This window comes from Leucopleurus acutus (assembly GCF_964270905.1).
Source record: "Leucopleurus acutus genome assembly, chromosome: 2".
In the NCBI taxonomy this organism is placed as follows: domain Eukaryota; kingdom Metazoa; phylum Chordata; class Mammalia; order Artiodactyla; family Delphinidae; genus Leucopleurus; species Leucopleurus acutus.
This window is the reverse complement of record NC_139143.1, coordinates 58,843,770-58,871,600: the sequence shown is the minus strand read 5'-3', so window position 1 is coordinate 58,871,600 and position 27,831 is coordinate 58,843,770. Positions and strand designations below refer to the sequence as shown.

The following is a 27,831-nucleotide window of genomic DNA, read 5'->3' as shown; positions in this document are numbered from 1 at the left end:
TCATTTTTCCCCTTCTTCCATACCTGATCCCCATCTTATTTCCTGGCTTAGTCTACTAGTGATCACAGTGTTGCATTATCTGCACTGCTCCACCACCCTAGAAACCTGGGGGTTTTGTTTGTGTTTTTTTTCTTTTACTGGATTTCTCCTCCTCCACTTCTTATATTCTCTATTGATGCAAGATCCATGTTTCTGAGGGTTATTCAAGAATTAGAAGCCAAAAGGGGGGGGGGTGGGAAATGGCAAAAACTTAAAATAGAGAACATACACTTTAGCATCTACATAATTTTATGCATTGGATTCTTCATATAATTATTCATCCCTATCCCAGTTTGTGAAGAAGCATCTGAAAATGTAAGATGATTGTGGAACATTTGGCACAAACATTTGGTAGACTTGGGAAGGGGAAGTGAAACATTGAAACGTTTGTCAGACAAGTTATTGTGACTCAGTTTAGTTCATTTCCAGCATGAAAATCGTCTTTTTAATGTAGTGACAGTTTCATTTTGTCGCAAACTTTGAGATTAAATGTATTCATTCCATCTATCAAAACATACATGCTTTTCCTAAGAAAATGTGAAGCATTTTCAACTTCATACAACTTTTTGACTGCTTGATTTATTTATGTCATAGACAGCTGGTTCATTTTCTCATTCCTAATCTTCAATACCGAGGTGTATTGAAGAATGAAGATTTTACAATAGTTTATATCCTGTTAATATTTACATTGTTCATATTTTGTTCTAATTTAAAATGAATTAGGATTGTGATTTTTAAATTTAACTTTTCTTTATTTCAGAATTTTTTACCAGTCATATTAAACTAGGCCCAGTGCAGATAGATGCCAAAAATGTCAACATTTACAAGATGCTGTACATTTGATAGGAGAGAACCTGTCCCGAAGACATTTGAAAGATGATGCTCATTATTCATATTGGTAGCTCCTATTTAACTATCTCTCTTCAAATATACAGAATTTGCATAATGCTACCCTTCATCCATTATGTCTGCAAAGGTTCTTTTGGAACAAATGTATCAATCAAAAGAATCTGTCTACAGTGCACAGAGAAAAGGTGAAGGCTAATTATCTATTTCTTAACATGAGAGACATGATCCAAACTGTTGGTGTTTTTGCCCCTAAAAATTATGATCAGAACCAACCATTTTTTGTGAAGCTTAAAAAAGAATATGGAGGTTTGTATGCTGACAAAACTCTTATTTTGATACTGCCAGATTTATTTATAATTCAATGTGGATTAAATTATAAGAAGTAGAAAATGTTTTCTTGGCTTTCAACTCATCATCCCTTGAAAAATTGTCTCTTCTGTTGGTTTGCATTCAAGGTAAAAATTAGTCAGCCTGGACAATATAGTGAAAAATTCTTAGACTAAGGATACAGTTTTTCTGGAGAGAAATAGTTTGGCAAATCTCAAGGAAAAAATTGTTTTATATGAGAATTATTGCTTTAAATCTGAAAATCATTAACAGCACTCATTTGTTCTTGTCATTGGAGAACAATCTTAAGGAGCTTATTGCAGAATTTGGCATGGGAAGTTTTGCTTTGCTGGAGAGAGAGAAAAAGAACATTGTGCAAAAATAATTTAGTTGTATGAAACATGGTAAATATTCTTTCATGTGCATTTTCTAACCTCATTTCTACTTTATTTATGTAATTTTGGGAAGATGCAGTAGCTCAACCAGCTTAGGTGGTTTTCTGAGAAGGAAAGCATATGTTTTTAGAACTATGGAAATAAGTTGTTGCAGTTCTATACATTGCTTTCTATTAAGTAGAAGCAGAATGTTACAGAGAAGTTTTTTTAAACTCTCCTGCCCTTCTGTAGGACATGAGTACACTGTTTTGATGTGTCTACATATGACTCCATCTCTTGTAGAGAAAGTCCCCTGCCCCAACTTAAAGATTTTCATAATAGGCCTTTTTTTTTTTTTTTTTAAGAAGAGAAAAGCTGTCCTTATATCCATCTGTAATATGGGTTATAGTGCCCCTCTCATCCCCTGTCCCCTGACAAGCACCATTTTGTTTTCATTAATCTCTTTCCCTCGGCAGTGTACAAGCCCTGAATTTGTCTTGGTCCAGGGCTCTATGTTTAGCATATAGAATAAAAGCAGGCACTTACTTACTTATTGGTTGACTTAATTAATTATATGATCCCTTTCTGGCTCTTCCCATTGTTCCAGCAACTTCTTTTGTTTTAAATACAATACATTTATTTGTGTGCATTTTTGTATACAACTCCCTGCCCACCCCCAGTTTTCTTTTGGTGCATCAGCTGGCCATCCAGTGTTTGCTTAGCACTATTCTTGGTGATAGATGTAGAACAGGGATCAAAATGGACTTTGTTCCTTCCTTTGTGGAACTTAACATCTCTTTAATGCCAAAGGCTCAAGTTGATGTCATTACCTTGTGAATAATCTCTCCTATATCCTATGTCATGAAAGAGGTACATAGCATTACCAGGCCTTGATAGCGGTGTCCTCATCACAGCTAATGAGATGTTTAAAGCATGCCTAAACTTACAAGGACTTTCAGATTTTATCTGATCCTCTTTTATGTTTCACTAGTTTTTAACCTATGTTGATCTCTGAGTAGAATATAGTTCTTTAGTTTTACGTTAGTTTGAGAAATTTTTGCTAATCTATGTATAAATATTTTCAAAAATAGTAGCTTTTTATTCGCATTTCTATTCAGATAATTTCAACAAAGTCCAAAGCTTTCTGCAGCTCTCTGGGAATTAATGAGATTGTTTTCCTGCCCCATTGGTAGAATTTTACTTGGTTAAAATGTATAGAAGTCTCTGACACTGATCTCAAAAATGCCTAATGGTCAAAAAATGTCATTGGCTTTTCATATTTTAAGAGTTTTATTCCATTTTCCTTTCTTTTGTTTAATTTGTATATAATACACACCACGGATTACTTTACCTTATTCTTCTTGTTAAGATTACATATTGAATTCTAAAACAGCAATAAAGCATGTTCAGTCATTTTCTTTTGAATCTTGAGAATGAGCTCTGACCAAATGGCAGCTAGCCCTAGCTTTTTCTTTAGCCAGAATTACATTCCCATTTTCCATTACCTCATTTATATCCCCTTTTGCCCTCATTCTTTTTTATATATTTAAAATTCTTCTAACATTCTTTAATAGTATATTTTCTGAAGTTTACTTTAGACCACTCAAAGACTTGTGATATAAAAGGGCTGGGGGGGCTTCCCTGGTGGCGCAGTTGTTGAGAGTCCGCCTGCCGATGCAGGGGACACGGGTTCGTGCCCCGGTCCGGGAAGATCCCACATGCCGTGGAGCCGCTGGGCCCGTGTGCCATGGCCGCTGAGCCTGCGTGTCCGGAGCCTGTGCTCTGCAACGGGAGAGGCCACAACAGTGAGAGGCCTGCGTATAGCAAAAAAAAAAGGGCTGGGGATGGGGTTACATTGATTTCTTTCCCATTTTCATAGTTTTTCTCTTAGTGGCCTTGTATCTTTAAAAAGTATCATGTGTAGAAGCTATACAGATCTGCATTTTAATCATAAACAGAATCAGGTTCCCCCAGTTGCAGCAGCTTTGCCAGTAGTGTTTCCAACAGCTGATATTTCAGTAATGTATTTTGTAAATTTTTTAGCAAACCTTAACAGGAGACTAATAATAAAAATCTCAATAAGTAACATTTATTTGCAACTTAATCCTCTATGCCCAACACTGTATACTTTACATAAATTATCTAATTCTTAACAACAATGTATAAGATACATGATATTATTCATATATTATAAGTGGAGAAACTGGGGCAAGGGAGGTTAAATTCACTTGCTATAAAGATATGCATTATAACCATTTCATTTATAGTTCAAAGAAAGCATTGTGGAATTATATTAATATTTTGGAAATCTGTCCTTAGTTTTAATTTTGAGTTCATTCTTCAGTCTTTCCTGTAATTATCTATAGAATTACGATGTAATAACTATTGACCCCACTGATAAAATTGAAAACTGAGCTTATTTTTAGATGGCTTTTTGAGGAGGGGTCATGGCGTCATCGTAAGTGGAATCATTCTTTTCTTATTTTCTCAGACACTAAATAAAAGACTAAAAAATTGTTAGGATGTAATCATTTTTAACTTACCATTGATTAATTTAAATATATAAAAATCATATCACATTAGTAAAGGTTTACAAGTAATTTGAAACATTTTCATGATTGTGGAAGTTTTTACAGGCTTATTATATTATTACCAGTAGGAGTCCTAAGAAATATAATGCTAGAAGAATTAGCACTCCTGTATCATGACTCATAGAGTCAAGTGAATATTAGACTGAAAATTTGATCTTTATACTCAACCAGGCTTGGAGCCTGAGGATGAGCTTGTTAGTTCATATCTACTAAATTTCAGGATGGTTTCTAATATTGGCCTTATCCAATATCTCATGTTTTAAAAGTCTACTTCAGAGATGCCAAGTTTCCTTGACATTGATGGTATCCCATTGAGTGGAGAATAGAGTCTAAGTCATTTTTAGGATAAGCTTCATTTCATTTATTAAAAATAACTAAGCATAAATAATCCTTCTATAAACCAGCTGCAAGGTTATAGCTCAATCCTGCTGAATGTCAGGCAACCATACCTTATTCCTTGGTAACCTGTAAAGTAGCTAGCTATCGGACCTTGCCTGCCATACATGTGACTTATCTAATCTCTGACAAGATTCTCATTAGGCTGAAATCCCTTACTATAGCTATTCTTACCTTAATTTTTCTTACGGCCCATTCTCTTAACTACCTGCTGTAACAGCTGACATAGCTCTGTTAGGTTTGCAAATGAAGATCATGGATCAGTGTAATTTTGCACCTGAAAATTTGGATATATTGTTTCTTTTAGTACATTTATTACTCACTCTATGCAAGGCACCGTGATAGGTAATGCAGAAAGTACATAGATGAGCAGTAGTAATCTCGTACTTAAAGGCTACTGAGTACTTACTAGTGTCAGGCATTATTCTAAATGTTTTACCACATGTATTACCTCCTTTGATTTTCACAGTAACTACGTGAGCTACGTACTGTTGTTATCTCCATTTTATAGATAACAAAACTGAGGCAGGAATACATAAATTGCCCCAGGGAACACATGTACCTGGTAGATTTGGGCCACAAACCCAAGCAGTTCTGCCTTTAGGACCTATGCTTAGCTATGACATAATACTGCTTCTTTTTTTTTTTCCTTTGCGGTACGCGGGCCTCTCACTGCTGTGGCCTCTCCCGTTGCGGAGCATAGGCTCCGGACACGCAAGCTCAGAGGCCATGGCTCACGGGCCCAGCCGCTCCGCGGCATGTGGGATCTTCGCGGACCTGGGCACGAACTCGTGTCCCCTGCATCGGCAGGTGGACTCTCACCCACTGCGCCACCAGGGAAGCCCAATACTGCTTCTTATTCCTTGATCTCAAGGCACTCACTTGCCTAAGTCATTCTTAAGCTTTCCAGGAACTTCAGAGCAGAGCTATATCACCTCTATAAAGGAGAGCACAATGCACCCTGTGGCCAAGGCAGTTAGCATTCAGCACAGTTTTCTAGTTTGTTGACTTTCACATGATTCTAGCTTTAATAATATTCCTCTTCTGTGAAAATTCTCTAAGACTTGTCTTTAATAGGGTTTTGGATGTTTAAGTGAAATGCTGTAGTTCTGCAAATAAATGGAATGCCCTAGTAAAATTTTATTCAGTTAAGATTTGATGAAACAATTAGATGCCTAATTGCTCCCAGAAATCTTACAGCAGATTTTTCTGGTTCTGGGGGTGGTGGAGAGGGACTTTAAAGCCATCCCGAAAGGACCACAGGTAAAACAAAGAATAAGATCAGGGTTTCAGGGTTTGATGTTCTCTTACCTTCTTTCACCAGAAGTTTTATTTTGAGATGTGGCAGAGCAAAAACATTGGTCGTGTTGATGGACTTGAGTTGTTCAGATAATTATCTTCAGTTTTGATTGGTTGAGCAAAAGTCTCAAGAGATTTCTCTAAAATTTTTAGTTCACAAATGAATTAAGGGAAGGTCAGCTCTAAGCAGAACATAATTTCTAGAAGAAAATTGTTCTGGAAGATTGGTAATAAAGTTGTTAGTTGCAAAGATGAGTTAAAGATACACACACACACACTGGAATTGGCAGTTTGCACTAGCCAAACCCCTGTGTATTCCATTCTGAAGCTGTTGAATCTCAGTATTGGAAAAATATCTAACAGTTTCTTGAAGTTGTTTTAGTCTCACCCGTAAGTATGCAGTAATGCTTGTAAAGCTGTCCAAGCTTTCTGACTTGACTAGCAGACAAGTTTTTTCTAAATAGTAAAGATCAGTAAATTAGGGAGGGAAAAGTATTAATAAATAAACTTAGAGTTATAATTCAGTTCTTTAAACCATTGGCTCACTAAATATTCTGCACTTTTGTAATATCAACACTTTACTGATATAACAACATAAAATAGATTTCAGGAGATTTTGATGTTCAGCAAATCATATGAAGATAATATTGAAAAATTCATTTGTATATTTCTGTTTTTATAAATTGACCATTTAAATACGGCATACATTATTTTTTTGTTTTTAAAGATATGTATTTTAATACTGTGGGTTTCTTAATTCTTTTGGGAAATTGACATAAAATATATTGTCAAGAATTCATATTTAATCATTTCATGTGAAAGGCACAAATTCACTTTGAAGTAACTTTTATTCAATGTAGAATGTTGGCAAAACTAGAGTTTTCTTCTAATTTCCTGTCTATATTTTTATAAATAAAATGTATTATTTTGCTGAAATCTTAAAATTATTTTTCCATTGGAAGTTATAGCATTTTCATAAAGTTTTTAAATAAATTGATAAGGATCTTGAACATGATTGAATTTTGATTTAAAATAAAACTAAAATTTGTTTTACATTGTGGCAAATATTTACATTTTAGAGAGCAAACTTTGCCTGTAATTAGTCAATAATATTTTTAAAATAACTTGGATTATAGATACAAATAATCTGCAGTATATTAAGTGAAGATGAGACTACATTCATAAATCCCCTTTTATAGTTGTAGTAAAATTCATTTAAAAAACTATATCTGTAGAAATGAATTGTGCAAAATAATATACATGTAACATTTACATTTTTAGGAACTGAAAAATAGAGTTCTATGTCATTTAAATTGGAGACTGTCTCCCTTCAGTCAATAGGCTTGATCATCATCTGAGCTGCTTTCAAGGAGTATGAGCCACCTCGGTATTCAGCCCAAAATATTCCGTCTTGGTACTTGCTTCTGTAATGGCCTCCTCTGTACCATACTCCATTTAGGTTAGAGTGTGCACAGGCATTGTACCACCATCCTCCTTTATGAAAGTGGGCGCAGTTTCCTTTGAGGAAAAAATATAGACATCAGAGTAAAAGTTTCTTCTAAGTGTGGTACTCTGTAAACCATCAAATACTTATTCTACTTTTAGAACAATGTGAGTTTTTCTTACTGATTTCAGTTACCTTTATCTTCATAGTGTTGTTTCTTCATTTATTCTGTTACTGTTGCTTAAGTATCACCTACTTGAAAGATCACTTGAATTGCCGTTTTTATTTTGCCCTTTGCTTAGTACCTGCTTTTTTGTTGTTGTTGTTAAGTGATTTAATTTTCTGGCTAGCAGGGTAAATAAAATGCAAGTAGTTTTTGTGTGCAAGAGAGAGAGATTGGAGAGATCGGGAGGGAAGGATATGGAGTTGCTAAACAGAGTAAAGTTTGGGGAAAATTGATTTTCAAAATAGCAAAAAAATAATATGAAATAGTACTATTAGCAATCAAATGAATTTCTATAAATAAGGCATGTATTATGATCATATTTGTTTTCCTCTTCTGCTGGTGTGAAATAGAGACCTATGCGCTGCTTGCCAAGACACAGCTGAATGTAAAAATAAATCAACTTTCAGGGGTATGTCTTTATCAGAGCCAGAAACCTAGGTTAAAAAGGCAAAAGTATGTGAAAATTAAATTAAAAATTATGTGATGGCCTAAATGAGTCTTTCTAAAGAGACTGTTTCCCCTCTGAATAAAGCTTTTTTGCTATTCCTGTACCACATGCTGCAGTCGTCTTGCTAGTCCCCTTTACCAAGAAGTGCCTTTACCCAATGTACCCAAATGGCTTGTTTCCTTCACTCTCTTCAGGTAACATTCAAATGTTACCTTTCTTGGCCAACCCACATAAAACGGCACCCACCCCCTGTTCCCTTATTCGGTTTTACTTTTCCTAAAGTACTTGTCACCACCTAACAAATCATCTTGTCTCCTTCTAGAAAGTAAGTTCCGAAAGGGCAGGAACTTTGTTCACTGCTGTATTCCTCAGCACCTACAACAGTGTCTAGCACATGGTAGGGGTCCAGTGGGATTTGTTAGCAATTTTAGGCAGTTGGAAGTTTTATTTCCAGATGAGTATGTTTTGTTTCCCATCCCCACCCCATCAAGTTAGAACAACAGAACCTTGTTCACAGAGTTCACACTTTGGGATTGCCTTAGAGAAGAGCTCCTAAAAGCTGTTCCTTTCAGCAGGTTGTATTCTCTTTGAGTCCAAAACAACCTTTCTGAAAAGACTTTAATGGCAATACTTTAATAATAGGGTTCTATTTAATGTGTAGAAAGTGGTGATTCTACAGAGAATACACATCAGTTTTTTCTTACTCACCTGCATACATATCTTTATCTCTGTCCAGTGTGGTGAACTGTTTACCATTATGCCACATCATAGAATCCCCAGCATTCCCCTGGTAAGTTCCCAGGCGCAGTCTATAGAATTCACTTTCAGGTTCCAGGCGAAAGCTGCTATATTCTGCATAGACTTTTTTATCACTCCAGTCTTCTAATTCAATCAACAACTTATAATTATCTTGATTGCTAAGCATATAGATATTTTGCAGTCCAAGCCAATATTCTCCATCTATGTTTCCAAATCCTTTCTGTTAATAAACAGAGAGCATGCTTACATGAATAAGTATAGAGACAGTAACCTTTTTATAGATAAGTTTTAAACATTTGATAGCATAAAAATATTGACAATTTAAGTGGTAATGTGACCTTCCACTTTTGTAGATCACCTGTTCTACTGAAGTCCCATATAATCACTTTGTTTTGTTTTGCTTTCTCTTAATTTGTCAGCATTTATTTGCACAACTACCTCCAAACTTTACAAATAAGACAAAGGCAGAAGGGACTAAAATTATTCATAGCGACTAAAAACATTAACTAAGTAAACTACCCCGGGCCCTTAAAAAGGGTTCCTGATTTCTCTCATACTCATAAAAAGAAACAATTTTTTGTATATAGATACTGTCCCCACCATAGTCAAACAAATAGGACATCTAACATTTTTATGATATTCAATAAAAATGATAGTATCTGTTCTAGAACAAATTATCTTCTTTGACTCTATTAGAAATAAAATTAGTAAATGTAAGAAGATAAAACAATAATCTTCAAAGCTCCTTCTTTGAAAGATTGTAGGTTACTATTTGAAAAACATAATAAATCAATTAACTATCCTATTTCAGTAAGCATTTGCTATTGCAGGTATGCAGCAGAATATAAGTTTGGTAAACCTGATCTTAACGCTAAATGTATTTTCAGGGGGGTTGTGTTGCAGGATTTTTTCCCCTTGTTAAAGCAGAGGACTTCCCTGGCGGTCCAGTGGTTAAGATTTCCCCTTCCAATGCAGGGGGTGCGGGTTCAAATCCCTGGTGGGGGAGCTTAGATCCCACATGCCTTGCCGCCAAAAAACCAAAACATAAAACAGAAGCAATGTTGTAACAAATTCAATAAAGACTTTAAAAATGGTCCACATCAAAAAAATCTTTTAAATAAATAAGTAAGTAAATATAAAGTATAGGACCTCCAGCACATGACCATTTTTCTAGGACTGTTTATCTCTGATTAAATGTACTTGATAATGGGCACAAATGTGGTCATGATTAAAAAAGCAGTTGTCTTCTTAGAAAATGAAATTAGGATCAGTCTTTGCAAAGAATTAAATACATATGTAAGTCATTCAGACTGAAAGGAAACATTTTAAAGTACATCTTCAGTTTCCTTTCTGCGTTTTAATTTTGACTTTAAAACCAGAGATGAGAATTGTCTTTCTGACAAATGCAGATAATGAAAAACAGATGGATAGTTTTTTTTTAACTGTGTATCTTATTTATTGCATATAATGACTATTATTGCAAGAGCTGCTTTGTTCCTACCTCTCCCCCACGTCTGAAACACTGATTTACCTTATAATTTTCCCAATTTCTGAAGAAGTTGACAGAGCCATCTGTTCTTTTCTGAATAACAGTCCAACCCCCAGGATCCAAACTGTTCTCACACCATAACTGCATTGGTCCATTGCTGTTTTCAGGTTTGATCATATAAATCCCACTGACTGAATGTCCAGCTTCTTTTGCATGCTGACAGTCTTTGAATGGTCCTATAATCAGAATATCTTTGATTGCCAGGAAACTTAATAGGAAAAGAGCCATATTAAAGTAGTTTTTAGTCAAGAGTCTTACTTACCTTTGTATCTTTCTTTACAGATACCACTTTTTATGTATTGTGTACACAATACAAGTTAAAGAAACTAAATTTATATTTTAAAAAAAGCTAAATAAAAGAATTACCCTAGTCCCACTATCTGGAACATTAACTTGTTTTATCTTCCACTGTTCTTGCAAGTCTTTGTCCAAATACATACATTTTTGTATTGTTATAATTCTAACACACATAGAAAATTGGATTCTGTCTTTTTTTTATTTTAACAAACATTTCCATTGTCTCCATTCTAGCACCTACGGTAGCTGCAATATGCAATCTTTGATGTTGATATATCATGTTTATTCCACTGCCATTGGACACTGAGGTTTTATCTGATTTTTGCTATTATAAATAACACTGTACAAAGTGTCTTCTTATTGGCTTCATTTTTTCATACTTATAAAAATGTTGCAGGATTGATCTACTGGATCAAAATGGTACAAACAGCTTTACAGTTCTTCATAGTGCCCAATTTTTAGTTTCCAAAATTTGATTTCAGTGGAACACACTAGTCCCTTGAGATGCTCAGTGAAAATGGCATACCACAGTCAAATAAGTTTTAGACTGCTAAATATTATGTTACCCTTTCGGAAACACAATATACATTCACATATTAAAGACTGAGAAGCCCTGAAGTAAACCAGTTTCCCAAACTTTTGGAATCTTTTAACGTTTTCCCTCATACAACAGTTCATAAGAATACACTTCAGGAATGTTGGCAAAATGCCTTTCTAAAGTGTTGTATCAATTTATATGACTGATAGTAATTTTCTTATTTAATCTACACAATGACTTTCTGATAGTTTACAGATGTTCTATAGATGAAACAGTTAACTAACTAGTCTTTAAACCATAGGCTTAAACCCACTTTTTTCTAATCCCAGCATCTATGCTCTGAACTGCTGTGCTACAGTTGTCCCCATGTTATCTCACAGTTTTATGAATTCACTCCCTATTTTTTAATCCACTGATAAGTTTTTCATAAATTTTAAAATGACAAAACATTTTGTAAAATCATTTGTAGAGTGTCTTGACTCTTGAACTTGTGATTTCCATATTTTTGATCTAAAGAAAGACAGCTTCTAGTTTTACTGAACATTATTTAGTTTCACCCTTCTCCAGTGTTTTGATGCTTTGATTTTTTTTCGTAAGTATGTCAAGATATGAAGTGGTTCAGAAATAAGAATTACCCTAAAGATCTATTAGAACAACCAAAAAAGTATAGAAATTTCAGTTGTCAAATTTTATATTTTACTAAAAATTTTTAAATTCTGACATGTAGAATTTTTAGAAAATGTGTGAAAGTAAGAGAGTTTAGTCAAGTAAAATTCATCCAAGAAAGTCTGTACTGTAACGATGATAGGATTGTTGAAATTTTGAGGAATGTGTTATCTATACTGTGCCAAGTATATACAGGGTCCCTTATGGGGCCTTATTGGGATAGAATTAATCTCATTAAATAAACAGTTCCACAGTTACGTCATTAGAAGGGATTCTTAGAGACTATAAACTCTTCCCTCTAGATTCCTCCTTGAAGATGGAGACTGTTTTTGTTTTTCTTCTGACTTCATGTCATCACTGTTTTAACTATTAAGTAGATGGTCAATACATTTTTGTTAAGCAAATGAATCAACTAAGTTGCCTTCACATTTTAAATAACAAGGAAATTGAAAACCACACACAAAAATCAGAGATGATCAATTCTCTAGTCCATGTTTTTATTATGTTTCAGGTTTTTAAAAATTATAATACAGTGACTTGTAAGCACTACAGATTACTATTAAAAATTTGTGGAAACTGGAAATATGTAATGCTATCTTTCTTGGGTTATATTTATGTTAGGTATTAAATGTCTTAGTTATAGAGTTTCAATTTGATTATTTTTTTATCGTTTTTATTTCTCTTCTGAGATTCCAGTCTTGCATTTATTATGAACATAGTTTCCTTTAAGCCGTAATAACTACTTTAAAAATTCTTGTTCCTTCTATTTCCTAGTTTGTTGAGAGTTCTTACCATGAATGGATTTAGGATTTTGTCAAAGGCTTTTTATTTATCTACTGACATGATGATATGGTTTTTCTTTTTTCTTTTGTTAATATGATAAATTCTGTGGGTTGTATTTTTAATGTCAAACCAACCTTTTATTCCTGGGATAACCTCAACTTTGTCATGTTATCGTTTTTATGTATAGATTGTTTTGATTTGCTAAAATTTTGTTCAGAATTTATGCTTTTATAGTCATGAGGTTATTTGTTAGTTTGTGAAAGCTCGTAAATAGTTTCTTAAGCTAGGGAGGACTATTCTAAAAATAATGTTTGCCCTTTTCAGACTGGCCATAAATTAGATCACATTCCATTTAAATTCAGTGTGAATTATTTTTATGCTATCTAGCTTCTCAGTTATTGAATTTAAATTACAGAGTATTCAGAGCCTTTAACACAATGCTTTACAAAGTAGTCATCTTCAGTAATTTTGTTCCCTTTTCTTCTTCGTTGCTGACCTTGACACTTACTGCGTAATTTAAGGAGCTTGTGTAGTAAATGTTTATTTAATTCATAAATTTAACGCGACTATTCAAAGATGAATATACAGTCATTTCTATTGCAGAAAAATAACGTACCCTGAAAAATCTCGTGTTCTGCAAAACTGTGCACTAAAAATAGCAGCTGATGTTAGCTGTTAGCATACTTTGTGTTCAGCTGCAGTTACTTGTGGCACAGAACATTAATATGCTTGGGGAAAATTCCATATGAATCAATATGACCACTTTGTTTTGCTGATATTATTCTCCTTTTTTATCAGTCACGTATGAGCTACTTCACGTTACAGAAACACGCATCGTAGTCAAGTCAGAGAAGGGTAGAGAAGTTTAAATGAAGTACGATTTCCAGGTCCAATCTTAAATTATTTTGTGTAATGCATGGTAACGTGTTTATTTGTTTACTCACGAGCAAGGACTGTAATTTTTGGTTGTGTATCCACAGGTTAACCCACTTAGGTGCTCAAATATTTGTTGAACTAAATGATTCCTGGCAGCCACAGTGGTTTCCTCAGTTCTGCATTATTTTTCCCAGAAATGTCTTTTCTGCATCTATGATAACCTAGAAATCTTTAGGCTCCAGGGATAAGGAAACAACCATAGAGTCCAGTGGGAAGTGGGGGGAGAGAACTCCACTACAGCTTGCTGAGTACTCTGATTGAATCAGCAGGGCACCCGGGAACACTGGCTAAGAATTAGCTAACCTAGATTTGTGGGGAAGAGCTGGAGTCGGCTCCATCTGAGCTGAGTTGTGAAGATTGAGTAGGAGTTTGGCCATTAGGGGTAGAGGGTCTGATCAAGGCCACACATGGGTGAAATGTGCTGAGGCGTGGAGACAGAAGAGAGCTTGATGTTCCAGTGGAGTTACAAATTTTGCATGTCTGAAATGTCAGTGGTTGGAGGGTGGTACTTAGAGCTCTTGAGGTTGGCTGTACGGTTGAAATTGATTTCTTCAGTCTAAGAATGCAGTCATCATAGTTGTTTACCACGTTAACCAGATTTTTTTTCTAAATTGTCACTTTCACAATAGTCAAGGATATCTGAGGAGCATTGCTCTTATTTTAAAACCTATTAGTATTGTAGTTAAGGCACACATGAAGTGGTTTTGTTGCAATACATACAGATATCTCTCTTATTTCAGAAATTTGCTTATTCTATGAATGTCATCTTTGTAAATGTTTGCTCTGCACTCATTTGAGTATAGTTTTGACAGTTTACATTTTATGTTTAACTATATATTCACAAGTTGGACTTTCATTAGATTATTTGAATTGCTGTTAAAATATTTAGAAACATCAAGGTTTTGAATCTTGACAGAATATTTGTAAAATGCCATTTGTTCCTTTCCTGCTATTTAATAAGCCCTCGGGTGTTTAAGAAAACTGGGGAGTTCTGGGTTTTCTAGATCCAGCTTTGATTTGATAAGACTTCAATTTATGCAAATTTAAAATTATCTTCAACTTTAATTTTCAACCCACTTTTTCGTAGTGGGCTTCATGTTTACAGTTTGGATGCCTGTTAGACTTGGTTGATATAAAGGCTTAGGAAAATGTGGTTGAAATTCTTTTCCAAGACATATGGATAAAATTAGCAGTGCTCATAGCTGTTTTTTTTCTCGTCAGTAAAGATAGTAAATATCAAAATTTAGTATTTGTTTATTTTTATAAGTAAACCATTAACCTGTCTTAGCCCAGTGTATACTGTTGGTCTTGGCATAAATATTTTCTCATTATTAACTTGCATATCTTATTCATTTTCTGCTGTAGAATTAGGTTATAGATCATTCTTACATTAAATATTTTACTGCTTTCTCTGTACCATACAAAATGCTTAACAGGAATTCTTAAAATGACTAGTAAAAAAGTAGCAGCTTTATTTTTGAGAAGCCAGTTTTAACTTGCTGGTTTATATTATCAGAAATAAATTAATTGATTTATTTATCTATGATATTTATATATGATTGAGGAATTTGTTATTAATGGTTCAAAGGGTATAGACTGGAAGTACCTTTCTTTCAAAATAGGAATTTTATTAACCTTTTGTTTGCATTGAGTAATTTTTTTTTTAATTTTATTGGAGTATAGCTGATATACAATGTTGTGTCAGTTTCAGGTGTACAGCAAAGTGAATCAGTTATACATATATCCACTCTTTTTTAGATTCTTTTCCCATGTAGGTCGTTACAGAGTACTGAGTAGAGTTCCCTGTGCCATACAGTAGGTTCTTACTAGTTATCTATAATATTTTATTTATGATAGTGTGTATATGTCAGTCCCAATCTCCCAGTTTATCCCTACCCACCCCGCCTTTCCCCCTGGTACCCATAAGTTTGTTTTCTACATCTGTGACTTGCACTGAATAATCTTGAAATAGTCATCTTCTATGACACAATTGCATTCTTCTCAAAGCAGGAAAATGGAATTCTGTACATTGAATTTGAAGGACCAGTCTCTTTCTTCCTCAGTTTCTTTGATGATTAAAATTTGTATAAGACTAACAAACTCCAGTTAACAGGTCTGATTCATCATAGAAAGAAAAATACTGACCAGTCATGCCACATATTTTCCAACATGTATTTTTTCATTAAGAACCCGTATTTTGAACAGAACAGTGGGCTACAAAAAACAAGAGGTTTCATACTTTGAATAGCACCTTTACTGGGAACCATCTTTATTTAACCTACCTATTCTCTTTCTATAAAGAAACTGTTTAATTACTTAAAAGGAAAATCGTTTTCTTTTTGTTGCTGAATTCCTCATTAATTTTCTTACTTTGTCCCAATCCTGTGCTCTTTGTGATAGGAGAAATAGGACAAAAGACATAACCAATTTAGAGCTTTCAAATAATTGGTCAGCAAGTAAAATCTTTTAAGAGGTAAACTTTTTAATTGGGTTGTGAGTTAAGCATAAGGTAAGTATATTCAACAGCATTTCTGGAATGGGAAATTTGAGGCAAATACTTTCTAAAGTGATAATAGATTCTTTCTTGTAATAATATGAATTACTTTATTAATGTATCAGTTTAAAATGCAGTTAGCAACCTGAGCTTTTATATTGAAGTTACTTAAGAATATACCGATTATTTTTTATAAGTGGTTAATGGAATCATGTTTCAGCCCCTTTGCTTAACCAGTCTTCTTTAGTTTCTCTTAGTTTAAGTGCTAATATAAATATGCCACTGAAACCAATTGCATTTTTAAAATTTACTAATAGGAAACATTATAAATAATTGAAAATTAGCTTATTACCCACTAAAAAGCATTTTTTTAAGTTTCTAATGACTTTTTCAAATTTAACTTTTTAAGCTTACCTTTTATATTCCCATACGTGGCAAGGCATACATTGGAAAGTGCACTCAAAAAATGTAATAATGATATTCAGACTGTACACAAAGCATTTTCACATGCATCACCTCATTTAATCATCACAACAAACTCTTTTACAAAAGAAGCAACTGGGCCTAGGAAAAGCCTGGCCAGAATCCAAGTTTCCTGGTATTCAGATCTATTCTCTAACATACTATGAAGGAACTTTCTCAACTTCATTCACCTACAAGGAATGAATGTATTTTTATAAATACACCATTTGTAAAAGGAAAATGTTTTCTTTTATGAAAGACTAACCCAAAATGTAGCCCATGAATAACATTAACAGTTAAGAATTTTTTGATGGCAGTTTGCCAAGTGTATAGTTACATTCTCAAACATTTTGTTTTTTAGGTAGAGGGAAAGTAATGTTTCTGGAGATTATTGTAAACCAACAAAAGTATTCTGTTATTTGGCATAAGTTCATAGTAAGTTTGTCCTCTTGAGGTGCATTTTTCTTATAACCATTTTAAACGAAAATATAAAATTGTCATTAAAACACCTTTTAAAAAAATGCTGATAAATAAAAAGAAACAAAATTGAGTTATTTGCAGTGAGGTGGATGGACCTAGAGTCTGTCATACAGAGTGAAGTAAGTCAGAAAGAGAAAAACAAATACCATGTGCTAACACGTATATATGGAATCTAAAAAAAAAAAAAAAAATGGTTCTGAAGAACCTAGGGGCAGGACAGGAATGAAGATGCAGACCTACTAGGGAATGGACTTGAGGACACGGGGAGGGGGAGAAGGGTAAGCTGGGACGAAGTGAGAGAGTGGCATGGACATATATATACTACCAAACGTAAAATAGATAGCTAGTGGGAAGCAGCCACATAGCACAGGGAGATAAGCTCCGAGCTTTGTGACCACCTAGAGGGGTGGGATAGGGAGGGTGGGAGTGAGGGAGACTCAAGAGGGAAGAGATATGGGAACATATGTATATGTATAACTGATTCACTTTGTTATAAAGCAGAAACTAACACACCATTGTAAAGCAATTATACTCCAATAAAGATGTAAAAAAACAATGCTGGTAAGATATATATAACATAAAATTTACCAGCTTAACCATTTTTAAGTATACAGTTCAGTGGCATTAGTACATTCTCATTATTGTACAGTTAATCTCTATAACTCTTGTCATCTTGCAAAACTAAAACTCTGTACCCATCAAATAACAACTCCACATCCTCCCCTCACCCCAGCCCCTGGCAGCCACCATTTCTACTTTCTATCTCTACAAATTTAACTACTCTAGGTACCTCGTATAAGTGGAATTGTACAGTATTTGACATTTTTGTGACTGGCTAGGACACTTTTTAAATAATACATATACATTATGCATTTAAAGAGTTTAGAATGATCATGTACCTACATGTAGAGTGCAGTAATATGAACTTCTTGGTGCCAGAAGCATATGTAAGTACAGCAATAGACATCCATCTTTGCCCTTTTTTGTGCAAGTACCCAAACAGCTTAGACATATTTTCCAGTCTGACATAAGAATAATATGAACAAAGATTTTAACACGTTATATGTAAAGAAAAAATAGCAAGTCTATTTATTGTTGCTTGTAGTAGTTTATATTTGATAAGAATCAGAGAATATTAGAACTAGAAAGAGGTGTTAGAATCTTCCAGTCCAACCAGCACTCTCTCATTGTACAAACGAGAAAACACAGGCAAAGTGACTTACCCAGGGTCAATAACAAAGGAAACAAGTTTCCTTAATTCTGTGCAGTTTCCCTTGTAGCTAATTATGTCCTTGAATTTCAGAGACCAACATTTATAGAAAAAAATAAAAAGTTAATGTTTACTTATAACAACAAATAAATAATGAATAACAGAAAAAGTTATGCGCGTGCTTAGTTTTTACATTAAGGATTGGTTTATTTGGGATGTATACACCATTGTTTCATTAAAGCAAAAGTCTGTTTAATGGGACCTTTGATATGCTAAATCCTCAGCATGATTTAAGTCTGTAATACTGGATTTTTTTTGCACTACAACTCAATGTGTAATAAAACCTAGAACTGACGCATCTCATTTTGCTTAGGCATTTTTCGTGTGTCAGTGTATGAATATGTGAATAAATCATTTCTTCTAGAACTGGTGATACCTCCAGTTAAGATCAGTACCCACAGAAAATACTCCATGGCAGTCATCTCCATACTTACATAATTGTACATCCCATCAGTTAAAAAAAATTTCACACACTTCAGATATGTTTACTTATAAATTGTATGTAAAAACTACTGGTAAATTGTATACAGTAAAAGCTTACACAAGACATATTTTAAAAGAATATAAAAATTATTTTTTTTTCTTTCTATACCCAGGTGATCATTTCATACACGTTATTCCTTTGGAAATCTTAATAATGATCATCATTTGCCTAATTTAATGGAACACTAGCCAGTTGTTACTGTTAGTTAGAACACTATAAAATGAATGACTCCAGTACAATAAAATGTGTTAAATTACTTTCATGAAGGTCTTTGGAATGACAACTTTAAGAATCTCTGTAAAAATGTAGTTATCAAGTCAACCAGCATTTATTTAGCATCTGCAAATGACACAGTATCCATCTACCAGGAAGGAGCTTGTATTATAGATGGAAGGCATTTTATTTAGATGTGTGTACAAGTACTGTGTGTACATGTGAAGGTAACTGATAATTCAACAGTGAATATAAGAAATGTTGTGTCTGTGTTACAGAGAGTAGAGACATTCTAAGGCACAGAGGAACCCTTTCCACCCGCCCCCAGCCCCGCCAAGGTCACCCAGTTAGAAATCCAGGATGTCTCTATCCTCTAGCTGCTTCCATAGATAATTTGGATCTAAGTTAGAGTTCTGGCTCTGAATAGAAATAAGGGACACATCCGTGAAAGACTGAAAAGCAACATGGATAGAACTTAGTTGACTGCGTGTGTGGGACAGGAGGGAAGTGTCAAAGATGAGCCAAGCGAATTCCAAAACGGGTGGTAACATACACCAAACTAGAGAAGTCAAAATCCATTTACCTGTCAATTTTACTTACAGAAATTTATATCCTGAGAGTATAATCATAGAGGAAAAAAAAGAAGAACAAAGTTAATTTTTAAAGTTGCAAGAATATTGATTACCATGTTTATGGGGGTGGGAGGGGTGAGAAAGACCTGAAGGTTATTACCAAAGTGTTAACTGTAGTTTATTTCTGAGTATTTGGATATTCAGCAAACCTTTTTACAAAGTTTGTTAGTGTTTTCTAGATTTTCTTCGGTAATTATTGCTTTTATAATAATAATTTACTTATTTCTAAAAGGAGAATGCCAGTTTAGGGAAAAGATTGTTTTAGGGTTTAGTTACTCATTTATTTATTCGTTCTTCAAGTATTTATTGTAGTGCTTACAATGTGCTGAGTACAGCATGCCAAACCTAATCCTGGCTAGATGTTTGAGAGAGAGACATGAAAAGACAGTTCACTTTCTTCCAGAAGCATTCAGTCTAGCAGGGAGACAGACATGCAAACAAATAGCTCCAGTGTAATATGATGTAAAAAACATAGTCAAGGCATAGTCAGCAATTTGGGGAAGGAGCCATCTAGATACGTTTGTCTGAATCTGAGTAGGTATAACATTTAAGACACTATTTTAGCTAAGCCTTGAAATCTGCCAGGTTGACAGATAAGCTGAAAGAAGGCATTTCAGTAGAGGAAGCAGCAGCATGTGAGGTAATGGTCGAATAACCAGATGCAAACATCTAGCTTTGGTTAGAATCAAGAGGGGGAGCTCCATGCAGGAGTCATCTGAGCAATGGTGATACTTGTAGCCTTGAAGGAGTATAGACCTCTAAAACAGAGTATCCTCAAGAAAGCCTTTTTAAGCCATAGGAGAAGGAAAAAGGTGCCAGTTGAAGGACCTAGAGAAGTCGGAAGAGTCAGAGTATTATGATGTGGAGGCCCAAGAAAGCAGAGATGTGAATGGTCAGTGGTGTCCACTGCTACAGAAAGACACGTCCACTTTGTGATGTACATACTTCCAGTCTTTGTCTTTGTTCTGTGTTTTTGTTGTTGTTTAAAATTATTTCGTAGTCTGTGCGCAGTTTTTTGTCCTGCCTTTTCAGGAAGTAAGTGAATGAACTGTAATTAATTTTTTTTTTTTTTTTTTTTACTTTTGGGCATTTGGGTTTTTTCCCTTTACTCCAAGAAAACAAATCAACCTGTAAAGAATTCAGGAGAATGGCTTATGAGAAATTGGATGTAGGTGTATAAGAAATGTTTTCAGAAAGTTAGCAGTGAGCTTATTACTAGACTGAAACAAAGACGAATTCGTCATCTTTTTATGCTGGGCACCTTGATGAGTGACTGATAATGAAGGGGAGAAGGAATGAAATTAGAAACAGAGGTAGAGATATTAGGATCAATTCTCAGGTTTTTTAATGTATTGAAGACTTACTTATACTTACATGGTTACAGGGTACAACGGTAGGATTTTAGCTCTGGAAAATAGGAGGGATATCTTTTCCTCTTGAGACTGAGGGCAAGAAGGCATGGGTTTTGTGCAAATGTTTTCAAGATAGGAAAGCACAAGGAACCTAGGCCTGAGTGGACTTGATCTCAGCACAGCTGTAGGTGGTGCATGTGCTGAGAGTGGAGATAAGAGGGGGTTAATTCTAGGCTTTAGGAGAGTGAAAGCAAATTATTACATGTTCCTTTTGAGGAAGATGGTGATGGGAAGAGCATCAAGAGGTAAATGAAAGGATTGTTTAGCAGTCGTGAGGATCAAGTTGGAGTCCGAGAGGATGGTCATAGAGGTTAGGAGTGGATTGTGGACTCATCCCTGTCTCAATGCTAGTAATTTAGATTGTAAGAATTTGGATGAAAGACTACTTTTTCCACGAAATATACTGTTTCTGTGAACTCTTAGAGCTGAGAGATGTATTTAAGATCAATTCTTGGTTGATAGAAAACAAAAACAGAAAATTTAATGTTCATGTATAATTACATCACCAAAATGAAGAATAGGCATGTATTACGAGCATTGTCTCATAAACCTTAAAACATATTAACCTTGTACTTCCATTCTTAACAGTAAGAGGTTAACTCACCTTCATTGATGAACGTAACCGGTGGTATCTTGAAAGGGCTTTTGGTGGGAGAAGTTGCCAGATCAGGTGGTGGCATTAAATCTCTGGGGTAACCTGGATCCCTCTGTATCTCATTGCCTCCCAGCAGACCAGGAGTATACTGATAACTGTTAGGAATGTGCTGTGGCACTACCTGGACGAGAGGAGGAGACACATGGGGGTCTTGTCGGGAAAATATCCTCAAGCACTGTTCTTCCAACAAAGTGATCATCACAGACTGGTTATTGACAAGATCAGTCAAGGAAGCATATTTCAGCTCTAGTTCCCTGTACCTTGTTGCCATCTTCAACATTTCTGTGGTGACATTGAGAATTTTATTTTCCAACTGGGAAAGTTCGAGTGAATTATCCCTCTTACGGATAATCTCATGTAATAGTTGCATATAGAGTTGAGTAACACGAGAGTTCATGTTACGGCTTTCTTTTCTCAGCAGCTTTACCTCATTGACAATGTTTCCATCTACATCCACCACCAATTGCAGGACATCTATCTCCCGCTTCTGCCTGGAGAGCACGTCCTTCAGGTTTTCAAGGTCCATCCTGGTGATCATGTCTTTAATGGTACCTGCATCTTGCCCTTTGGTATTGACACATATTGGCCCTGTTATTTTTTGTTCAGGTACCAGGAACGTGTATGAACATTTCTTTGCTTCCTCTTTACCATCTGTGGCACGAGGGTATCTCCTCTGGGTTATTTTTTTTATTTTGAACTGTCCTCCTCTGCAATGTCCAATGCCCATTAGTAGGAAGAATAGCACACTTAGGGTCCAGATAAAAGCCTTCATTTTGAAACGAGGTTGTATGACGTCTTTAAAAAAAAAAAAAAAAGATGAAGGGAAAAAGTAGAAAAGAATTGATATTAATCTACTTTTAAAGTCAGTAACATAAAAAAAGTATCTAAGGGAAAAACTGAATATCTATTGGTGTTAATAAATTGGGTCAGAATTAAAGTTACTAATTTCTTAAATACAGTATTAAGCACCTTCCTATTTGTTTAAAAATTAGGTTTCAGAGATGAGCTCTCCAACTACCACCTTATTGTAATGCTTTCTGTTCCCCAGCTCAATGAGCAGATCTTGGTGAGTGCCCACTGTGTGCTGAGGCATATTGTTAGGTGCTCTTGCGGCTTCTGAGACCCTGATAAGACACTTTTCTTACCTTTAAAAAGTTCACTTGCTATCTTAAGGCTTGGAAAATGGTACATAATGTTGGTAAGGCATTAATTAAAACATCTTCTCTAACTAGTATGAAAGTTGCCCGTGTTTTTTATTTATATTGTACGGTTTCAATTAAATTGGCCCTCTCTAATAAGTATCCTTTTTATCTATCAAATTAAAAAAATATTTTTAGACAAATCTAAAACCAGAAAGTTTTAGCATCATATTTTTTGTTTGTATTTGTAACATGTCCTTTTGGGATTGATGACAAGTTTAAGAATGATAGCATGCTCACAGTCATTATTGTGGGTAATTGTGTTTCCTAAATCGTAATCATATATACGCTCTAAGCTTATATATGATTCAGCATGGTTCATTTTTCTAACAGAAGTTCTACTGAACTTCATTTTAGTAAAATGTTAATAATTTTTTATAACGATTACCAAGGAAAGAAACTCATCTGTCATTGAATCTGATCGTTACAGTTGGAAAGTACCTTAAAGACCATCTCATCTCATTCAAGACAAGACCTCTTTGCTCCCATGGGTATGTTGAAAGCCAAGGCCACGGCCACACAAATAGGTAATTTTAGAACCAGGTCTAGAATTCAGGTTCCCTGGCTCTTCAGTCAGTGTTTATAGCAGTGGCGCATACGCTAAAATGTGTGCTTGGAATGTTCCATTTTTGCTGTGGCAGATACATACTTGCCTTTTATAGTACAATTTCTATAGAAACACTCGAGGAAACCATAAGAGTAGTTCCAAGAACCAAAGCTGCTTTCTTTTTCTTTAGTTACCTCCCTAAAGAGTAGTAGCAGTTAGAATGAGTAAGATGTGTCACCCCATCAGGTTCATTAACAAGCTGCTATAGTATAGCCCACCTTCTCTCTCTTATAAACTTGATTCCTGTCTGCTGTTTCTGAAGGATGGCAGTGGATATACTAAGAAATTTTCTATCCCATTTTCCACCCAGGTACTTGTTTTTTGCTTTGGGGAGCCAGGTCCCAAGTTGTTTATGCCTGCTATTAATAAATAGCAATGCAGCAATAACAATAGTTCGTTTTTATTGGGTGCATGTTAAGTGCCAGGCATTGTTTCAGCCTTTTACACGTATTAAATCATTTACATCTCACCACAACCCTCTGAGGTAGATTATTATTATCCTCATCTTCAAATGAAGAAACTGGCATCCAGATGTTAAGTACCTCACAGCTTCTAAGACATGAAACCAGAATTTGAACTCAGGCAGAAGACTCCAGGGTTCACGTTTTTCAATAACAACTATATCATATGGCAACGTATTCTAACCTTTTTTCTATCACCAACACTGTAGCAATCCCTTATATTTTTGTAGTGCTTAACGCGTGTTAACTGTTTGCATTCACAACAGCACTGTGAAGTAAACATCTACCATTTTGCAAAGAAATAAACCTGGAGGAGCTAAAACACTCAACTGGGATTCAGATCTTCTACTCATAACTTTCTAGACCTGTGATCTTTATCCTCGTCATGTAGTAACTGCAGAGGAGTCTTAACTTTGTGTTCCGTGTCTTTTACAGTCTTTTCCTGGTTTGTATCTCTTTACATTGACCCATTAACTTAATTATGCACAGGTATTTGTGGATCATTTTTATATCCCAGACTTTTCTGCTGTCACTCCTTTCCCTCCATATGTATTCTGTTAGTTGATAGTTACCTGTCTAACTTGATTATGAAGCCTCCTAAAATGAAAGGTGGTATCAATGAAATATGGACTCTTCAACTAGAGTCATAAAGATGACTACTGCTTTCTAAGACCATGTCTCCTTACTTCGGTGTTTTCAAATGAAATGAGTAATGTTTGCAAAACAGGTGATAATGAAAATAAAGCAAAGAATGGATGGAATGTACAGAATTCTTTTTCTTTTCCTAACATAAGATAGGAAGGAGGTGCATAGTAATATTCCATGTTTGTGTCAGAGGCTTTCTGTTTGCTGACTGAGAGCCAGAAGTACACTTGGATGAGTACTTTTCGTTTTTTGCTTTCATACTTCGCCTTCTGACATTAGTAGAAAACTTAGACCGAGTGTCATCTATTTTATTTAAAAAGGACTCTAGTTACTATACTAGAGTTACCTGTACTAAAAACCAATAAAATATTTCTTGTTATACTTGCAGATTCATAGAATTTAGATATGGTTTATTTTTAAAACTGCAGACAGTAAAATAGAAGCCATCAGCCTGCTGGGTAAACGTATAGCATTTCTCCTGCGTAGTTAACGTATCCAGTGTTCAGATGCACTCATTTCAGTCACTTCAGGAATGGAATGGAAACTCTTAGATCATAAAATTATTTTATCTAAATAAACTAGTATGAAATAAGCTACCAAAACAAGGAAAATTCAGAGAGTATCATGAAACCTCAAAACATGTAGACTTTTCTGAACAGTATTCCGACTGAAGATCTTGTATTCCTATCAGACACAGATTTTTATAGAACTAAGAGCATATAATGCAAGTCTGCTAATGTGACTTTGTATCCGTGTTATCATGGAAGAACAAAAATGTGAAAATACAAATCTAAATTAAAATAGCAATAGCTTCCTTTTGGTGTGTTCTGCCTTGGCTCGTTGTGGGTTCCTGTATAATTAAATCATAAGATGAATTCTTGTCTACCATAAGAGACTCTGACCTAAGTTAATATTTAAAGGAGACAACCAAAAGTTTATTTTTTAAAAAAACAAATACAATTCCCTTAACCTTTACAAAAGTCATGACTTCGTTGTCACCTAAAGCTGAATAAGGAACCACACTTCTTAAGGAGTAGACTAGCTACATCATGAGTAAAGAAGGAGTTTTTAAAATACATTTACTGTTTACCTTTTATGAAAACATTCTCTTATTTGTATTTTCCCACATATGTTCAGTTTTTAAAGTGAAAGATCCATAAATCTGTGTTACATCATAAAACCTTTCTGTATATGTTAAAATTTTCCTAGGTCCCACGAGAATGTTGTAAATTAGTCACAGTATACTTAAGTTTAAATCTATGTCTTTGCTTGGTTGTTTTTAGGGGGGGGGAGAAAAAAAGCCTTCCATGCTTTGAGTTAATTTTATTGGTACTATTTCTCTTCATAGTTGCTACATTGCCAGCTAGTAGGGAGAAGAAATGAAAGTTAGGATATACTTCCTTTCAGATGGTAAATGCATAGAGGCATTTAACTGGCTGTGTCACGCACTGAAAACAGCGTGAGGCAATGAACTTAAATTTATGAAGCACCAAAGATACCTTAGATAAAGACTTCTAGATTGTGAATTATGTTCTGGGAAGAGACTTGAGAACAGTTTCATCCCCTGGAGATATTTAAGGAAGGGATAAATAGTTATCTGGGTTTCAGATTAAATGCTTGCCTAAGGCTTCAGTAAGAACTGAGGTTTAACTGAGGTCCTGTATTTTCATAGCGACAACAACAAAAAAAGAAAGAGATGACAGTATTTCAGATCTAGTATTGTTTGGAAATTTTATCGGAATTTCTTGTAAAATATGTTTAACAGAGATCCTCCCAGTATTGAGAGTTTGGAATCTTTAAGGAAAGGACATGAAAGTAGAAGAAATCCTATTTAGCTTTACCATTTTTTGCTTGTTGAAGATTCTTACCTTGAATTTCTTTGATTTTTAAAAGGACAGAGGACCCCCAGATCATAACAAATTTAAGTGTCTTTGGTGTTAAAGCTCATTGTTGGTAACTAGTAATTTTATTTTTCATAATTCTAGTAATACAATTAAACAAAGCCCCCAGATAGAATATTGAAAGAATCGTGTTTGTTGACCTATATTTTTGGTCTTTTAATTATGTATTTAAGTAATTGTATCTTCTGGGTTCTTATTTGCTATTGTTAATGCTGACGACTTACACAATACTTCTATCACCTTTTGTTTCTTCTCCTCAATTCTAATCTGTAAGGTTTTAGGATTTTTTAATGTATCAATCGCTTTGCTTTTTCACATAATTCCAGTTGTAGCAGTTTTAATTTCTGTTGCCCAAGTTAAAGTACTGTTGCATATAAGCCTATGAAACTATTTAAAAATTTGAGTTTTAGCAAGAAATACCGTAGACTTGTTTTAAATCTTTAATATTTAGTAATATGAAATATTAATATTTAGGTTATATTTGGTTATGCTATAATTGAGGTATTGTTGCAGAGCCTTTCAGTTAATTTTATATCTTCTTAGCTGTGTTTTGTAGCTATACTTTAAGATATCTTCACAGTATATGTAAATCTTTAGCATATACACTGTAGCTATGTAAAGAGAAACAAACCATGTTTACATCTATTGTCTTTAGTCTGTATCCCTTTGTTTTTAATCACTGTGCTGTAAATCTTATACATTTAATCTGTTACTTGTTAAAATTTCTAATGTCACTAAAGTACTTGTTTTCTGAAACCCAGCATGTATGCATCAGTCTATAAACATATACACTAAATACCATTAAATTGAACCTCAAATAATTCATTAATCGTCATAAAGTATATAATGACCAGTTTTATATAAAGTTGCAAAACAAAACCTTTTTCAGACTAAACGAATTGTAGTATATTCCAAAATTCTTTGATTAATAAGAGATTTTGAAATTTCTACTACAAATGTAAAATAATTATACATTTCAACATACATAGAATTTTTAAATAAAAGTAAAAGAAATATTATAATACCTTTTGCATCTGTTGATAAAGCAAACCCAGAGACTTGCTGCTCTTACTCTTGCTTTTAAAAATCAGTGAAGTTTGTTCGTCTGTGACTTTAATGGCAACTGCATTTTTGTTTTGGACCGTTGAATCCAAGCTGTACTAAGGAACTTCTTTTTCTTCTTACAGCACAAATCAATTGAATTTGACAAGCCACCTATGTAATTTTAAGTAGTATAGTGGAAGTTCCTGGTCTGCGGGCTGTCTTTAATCCAGCAGAGAAAGCATTGTGGCTTTGCTCTGTCTGCCACATGGAGAAATTCAGTAACCAGCTGCAGCTGACCCAGCTTGTATATACAGTACCCTTGAATAGTGATTCCCTCTCTTTCTCAGGAGA

General features: G+C 34.6%; 2 protein-coding genes across 3 annotated transcripts in view; one reads left to right on the top strand and one right to left on the bottom strand.

Annotated features, from left to right (window-relative positions):
- The window catches only part of RALGPS2 (Ral GEF with PH domain and SH3 binding motif 2), a 163,566-nt gene that overhangs the window by 89,617 nt on the left and 46,118 nt on the right, over nt 1-27,831 (top strand). The window lies entirely within an intron of this gene.
- Nucleotides 6,920-22,519, bottom strand: ANGPTL1 (angiopoietin like 1). Its single transcript, XM_082834590.1, has 4 exons — nt 21,573-22,519; nt 10,284-10,477; nt 8,702-8,972; nt 6,920-7,393 (listed from the first exon to the last, which is right to left on the bottom strand). Exons 1-4 carry the CDS (start codon nt 22,393-22,395, stop codon nt 7,206-7,208), a joined length of 1,476 nt encoding a protein of 491 aa, XP_082690716.1. The 5' UTR covers nt 22,396-22,519; the 3' UTR covers nt 6,920-7,205.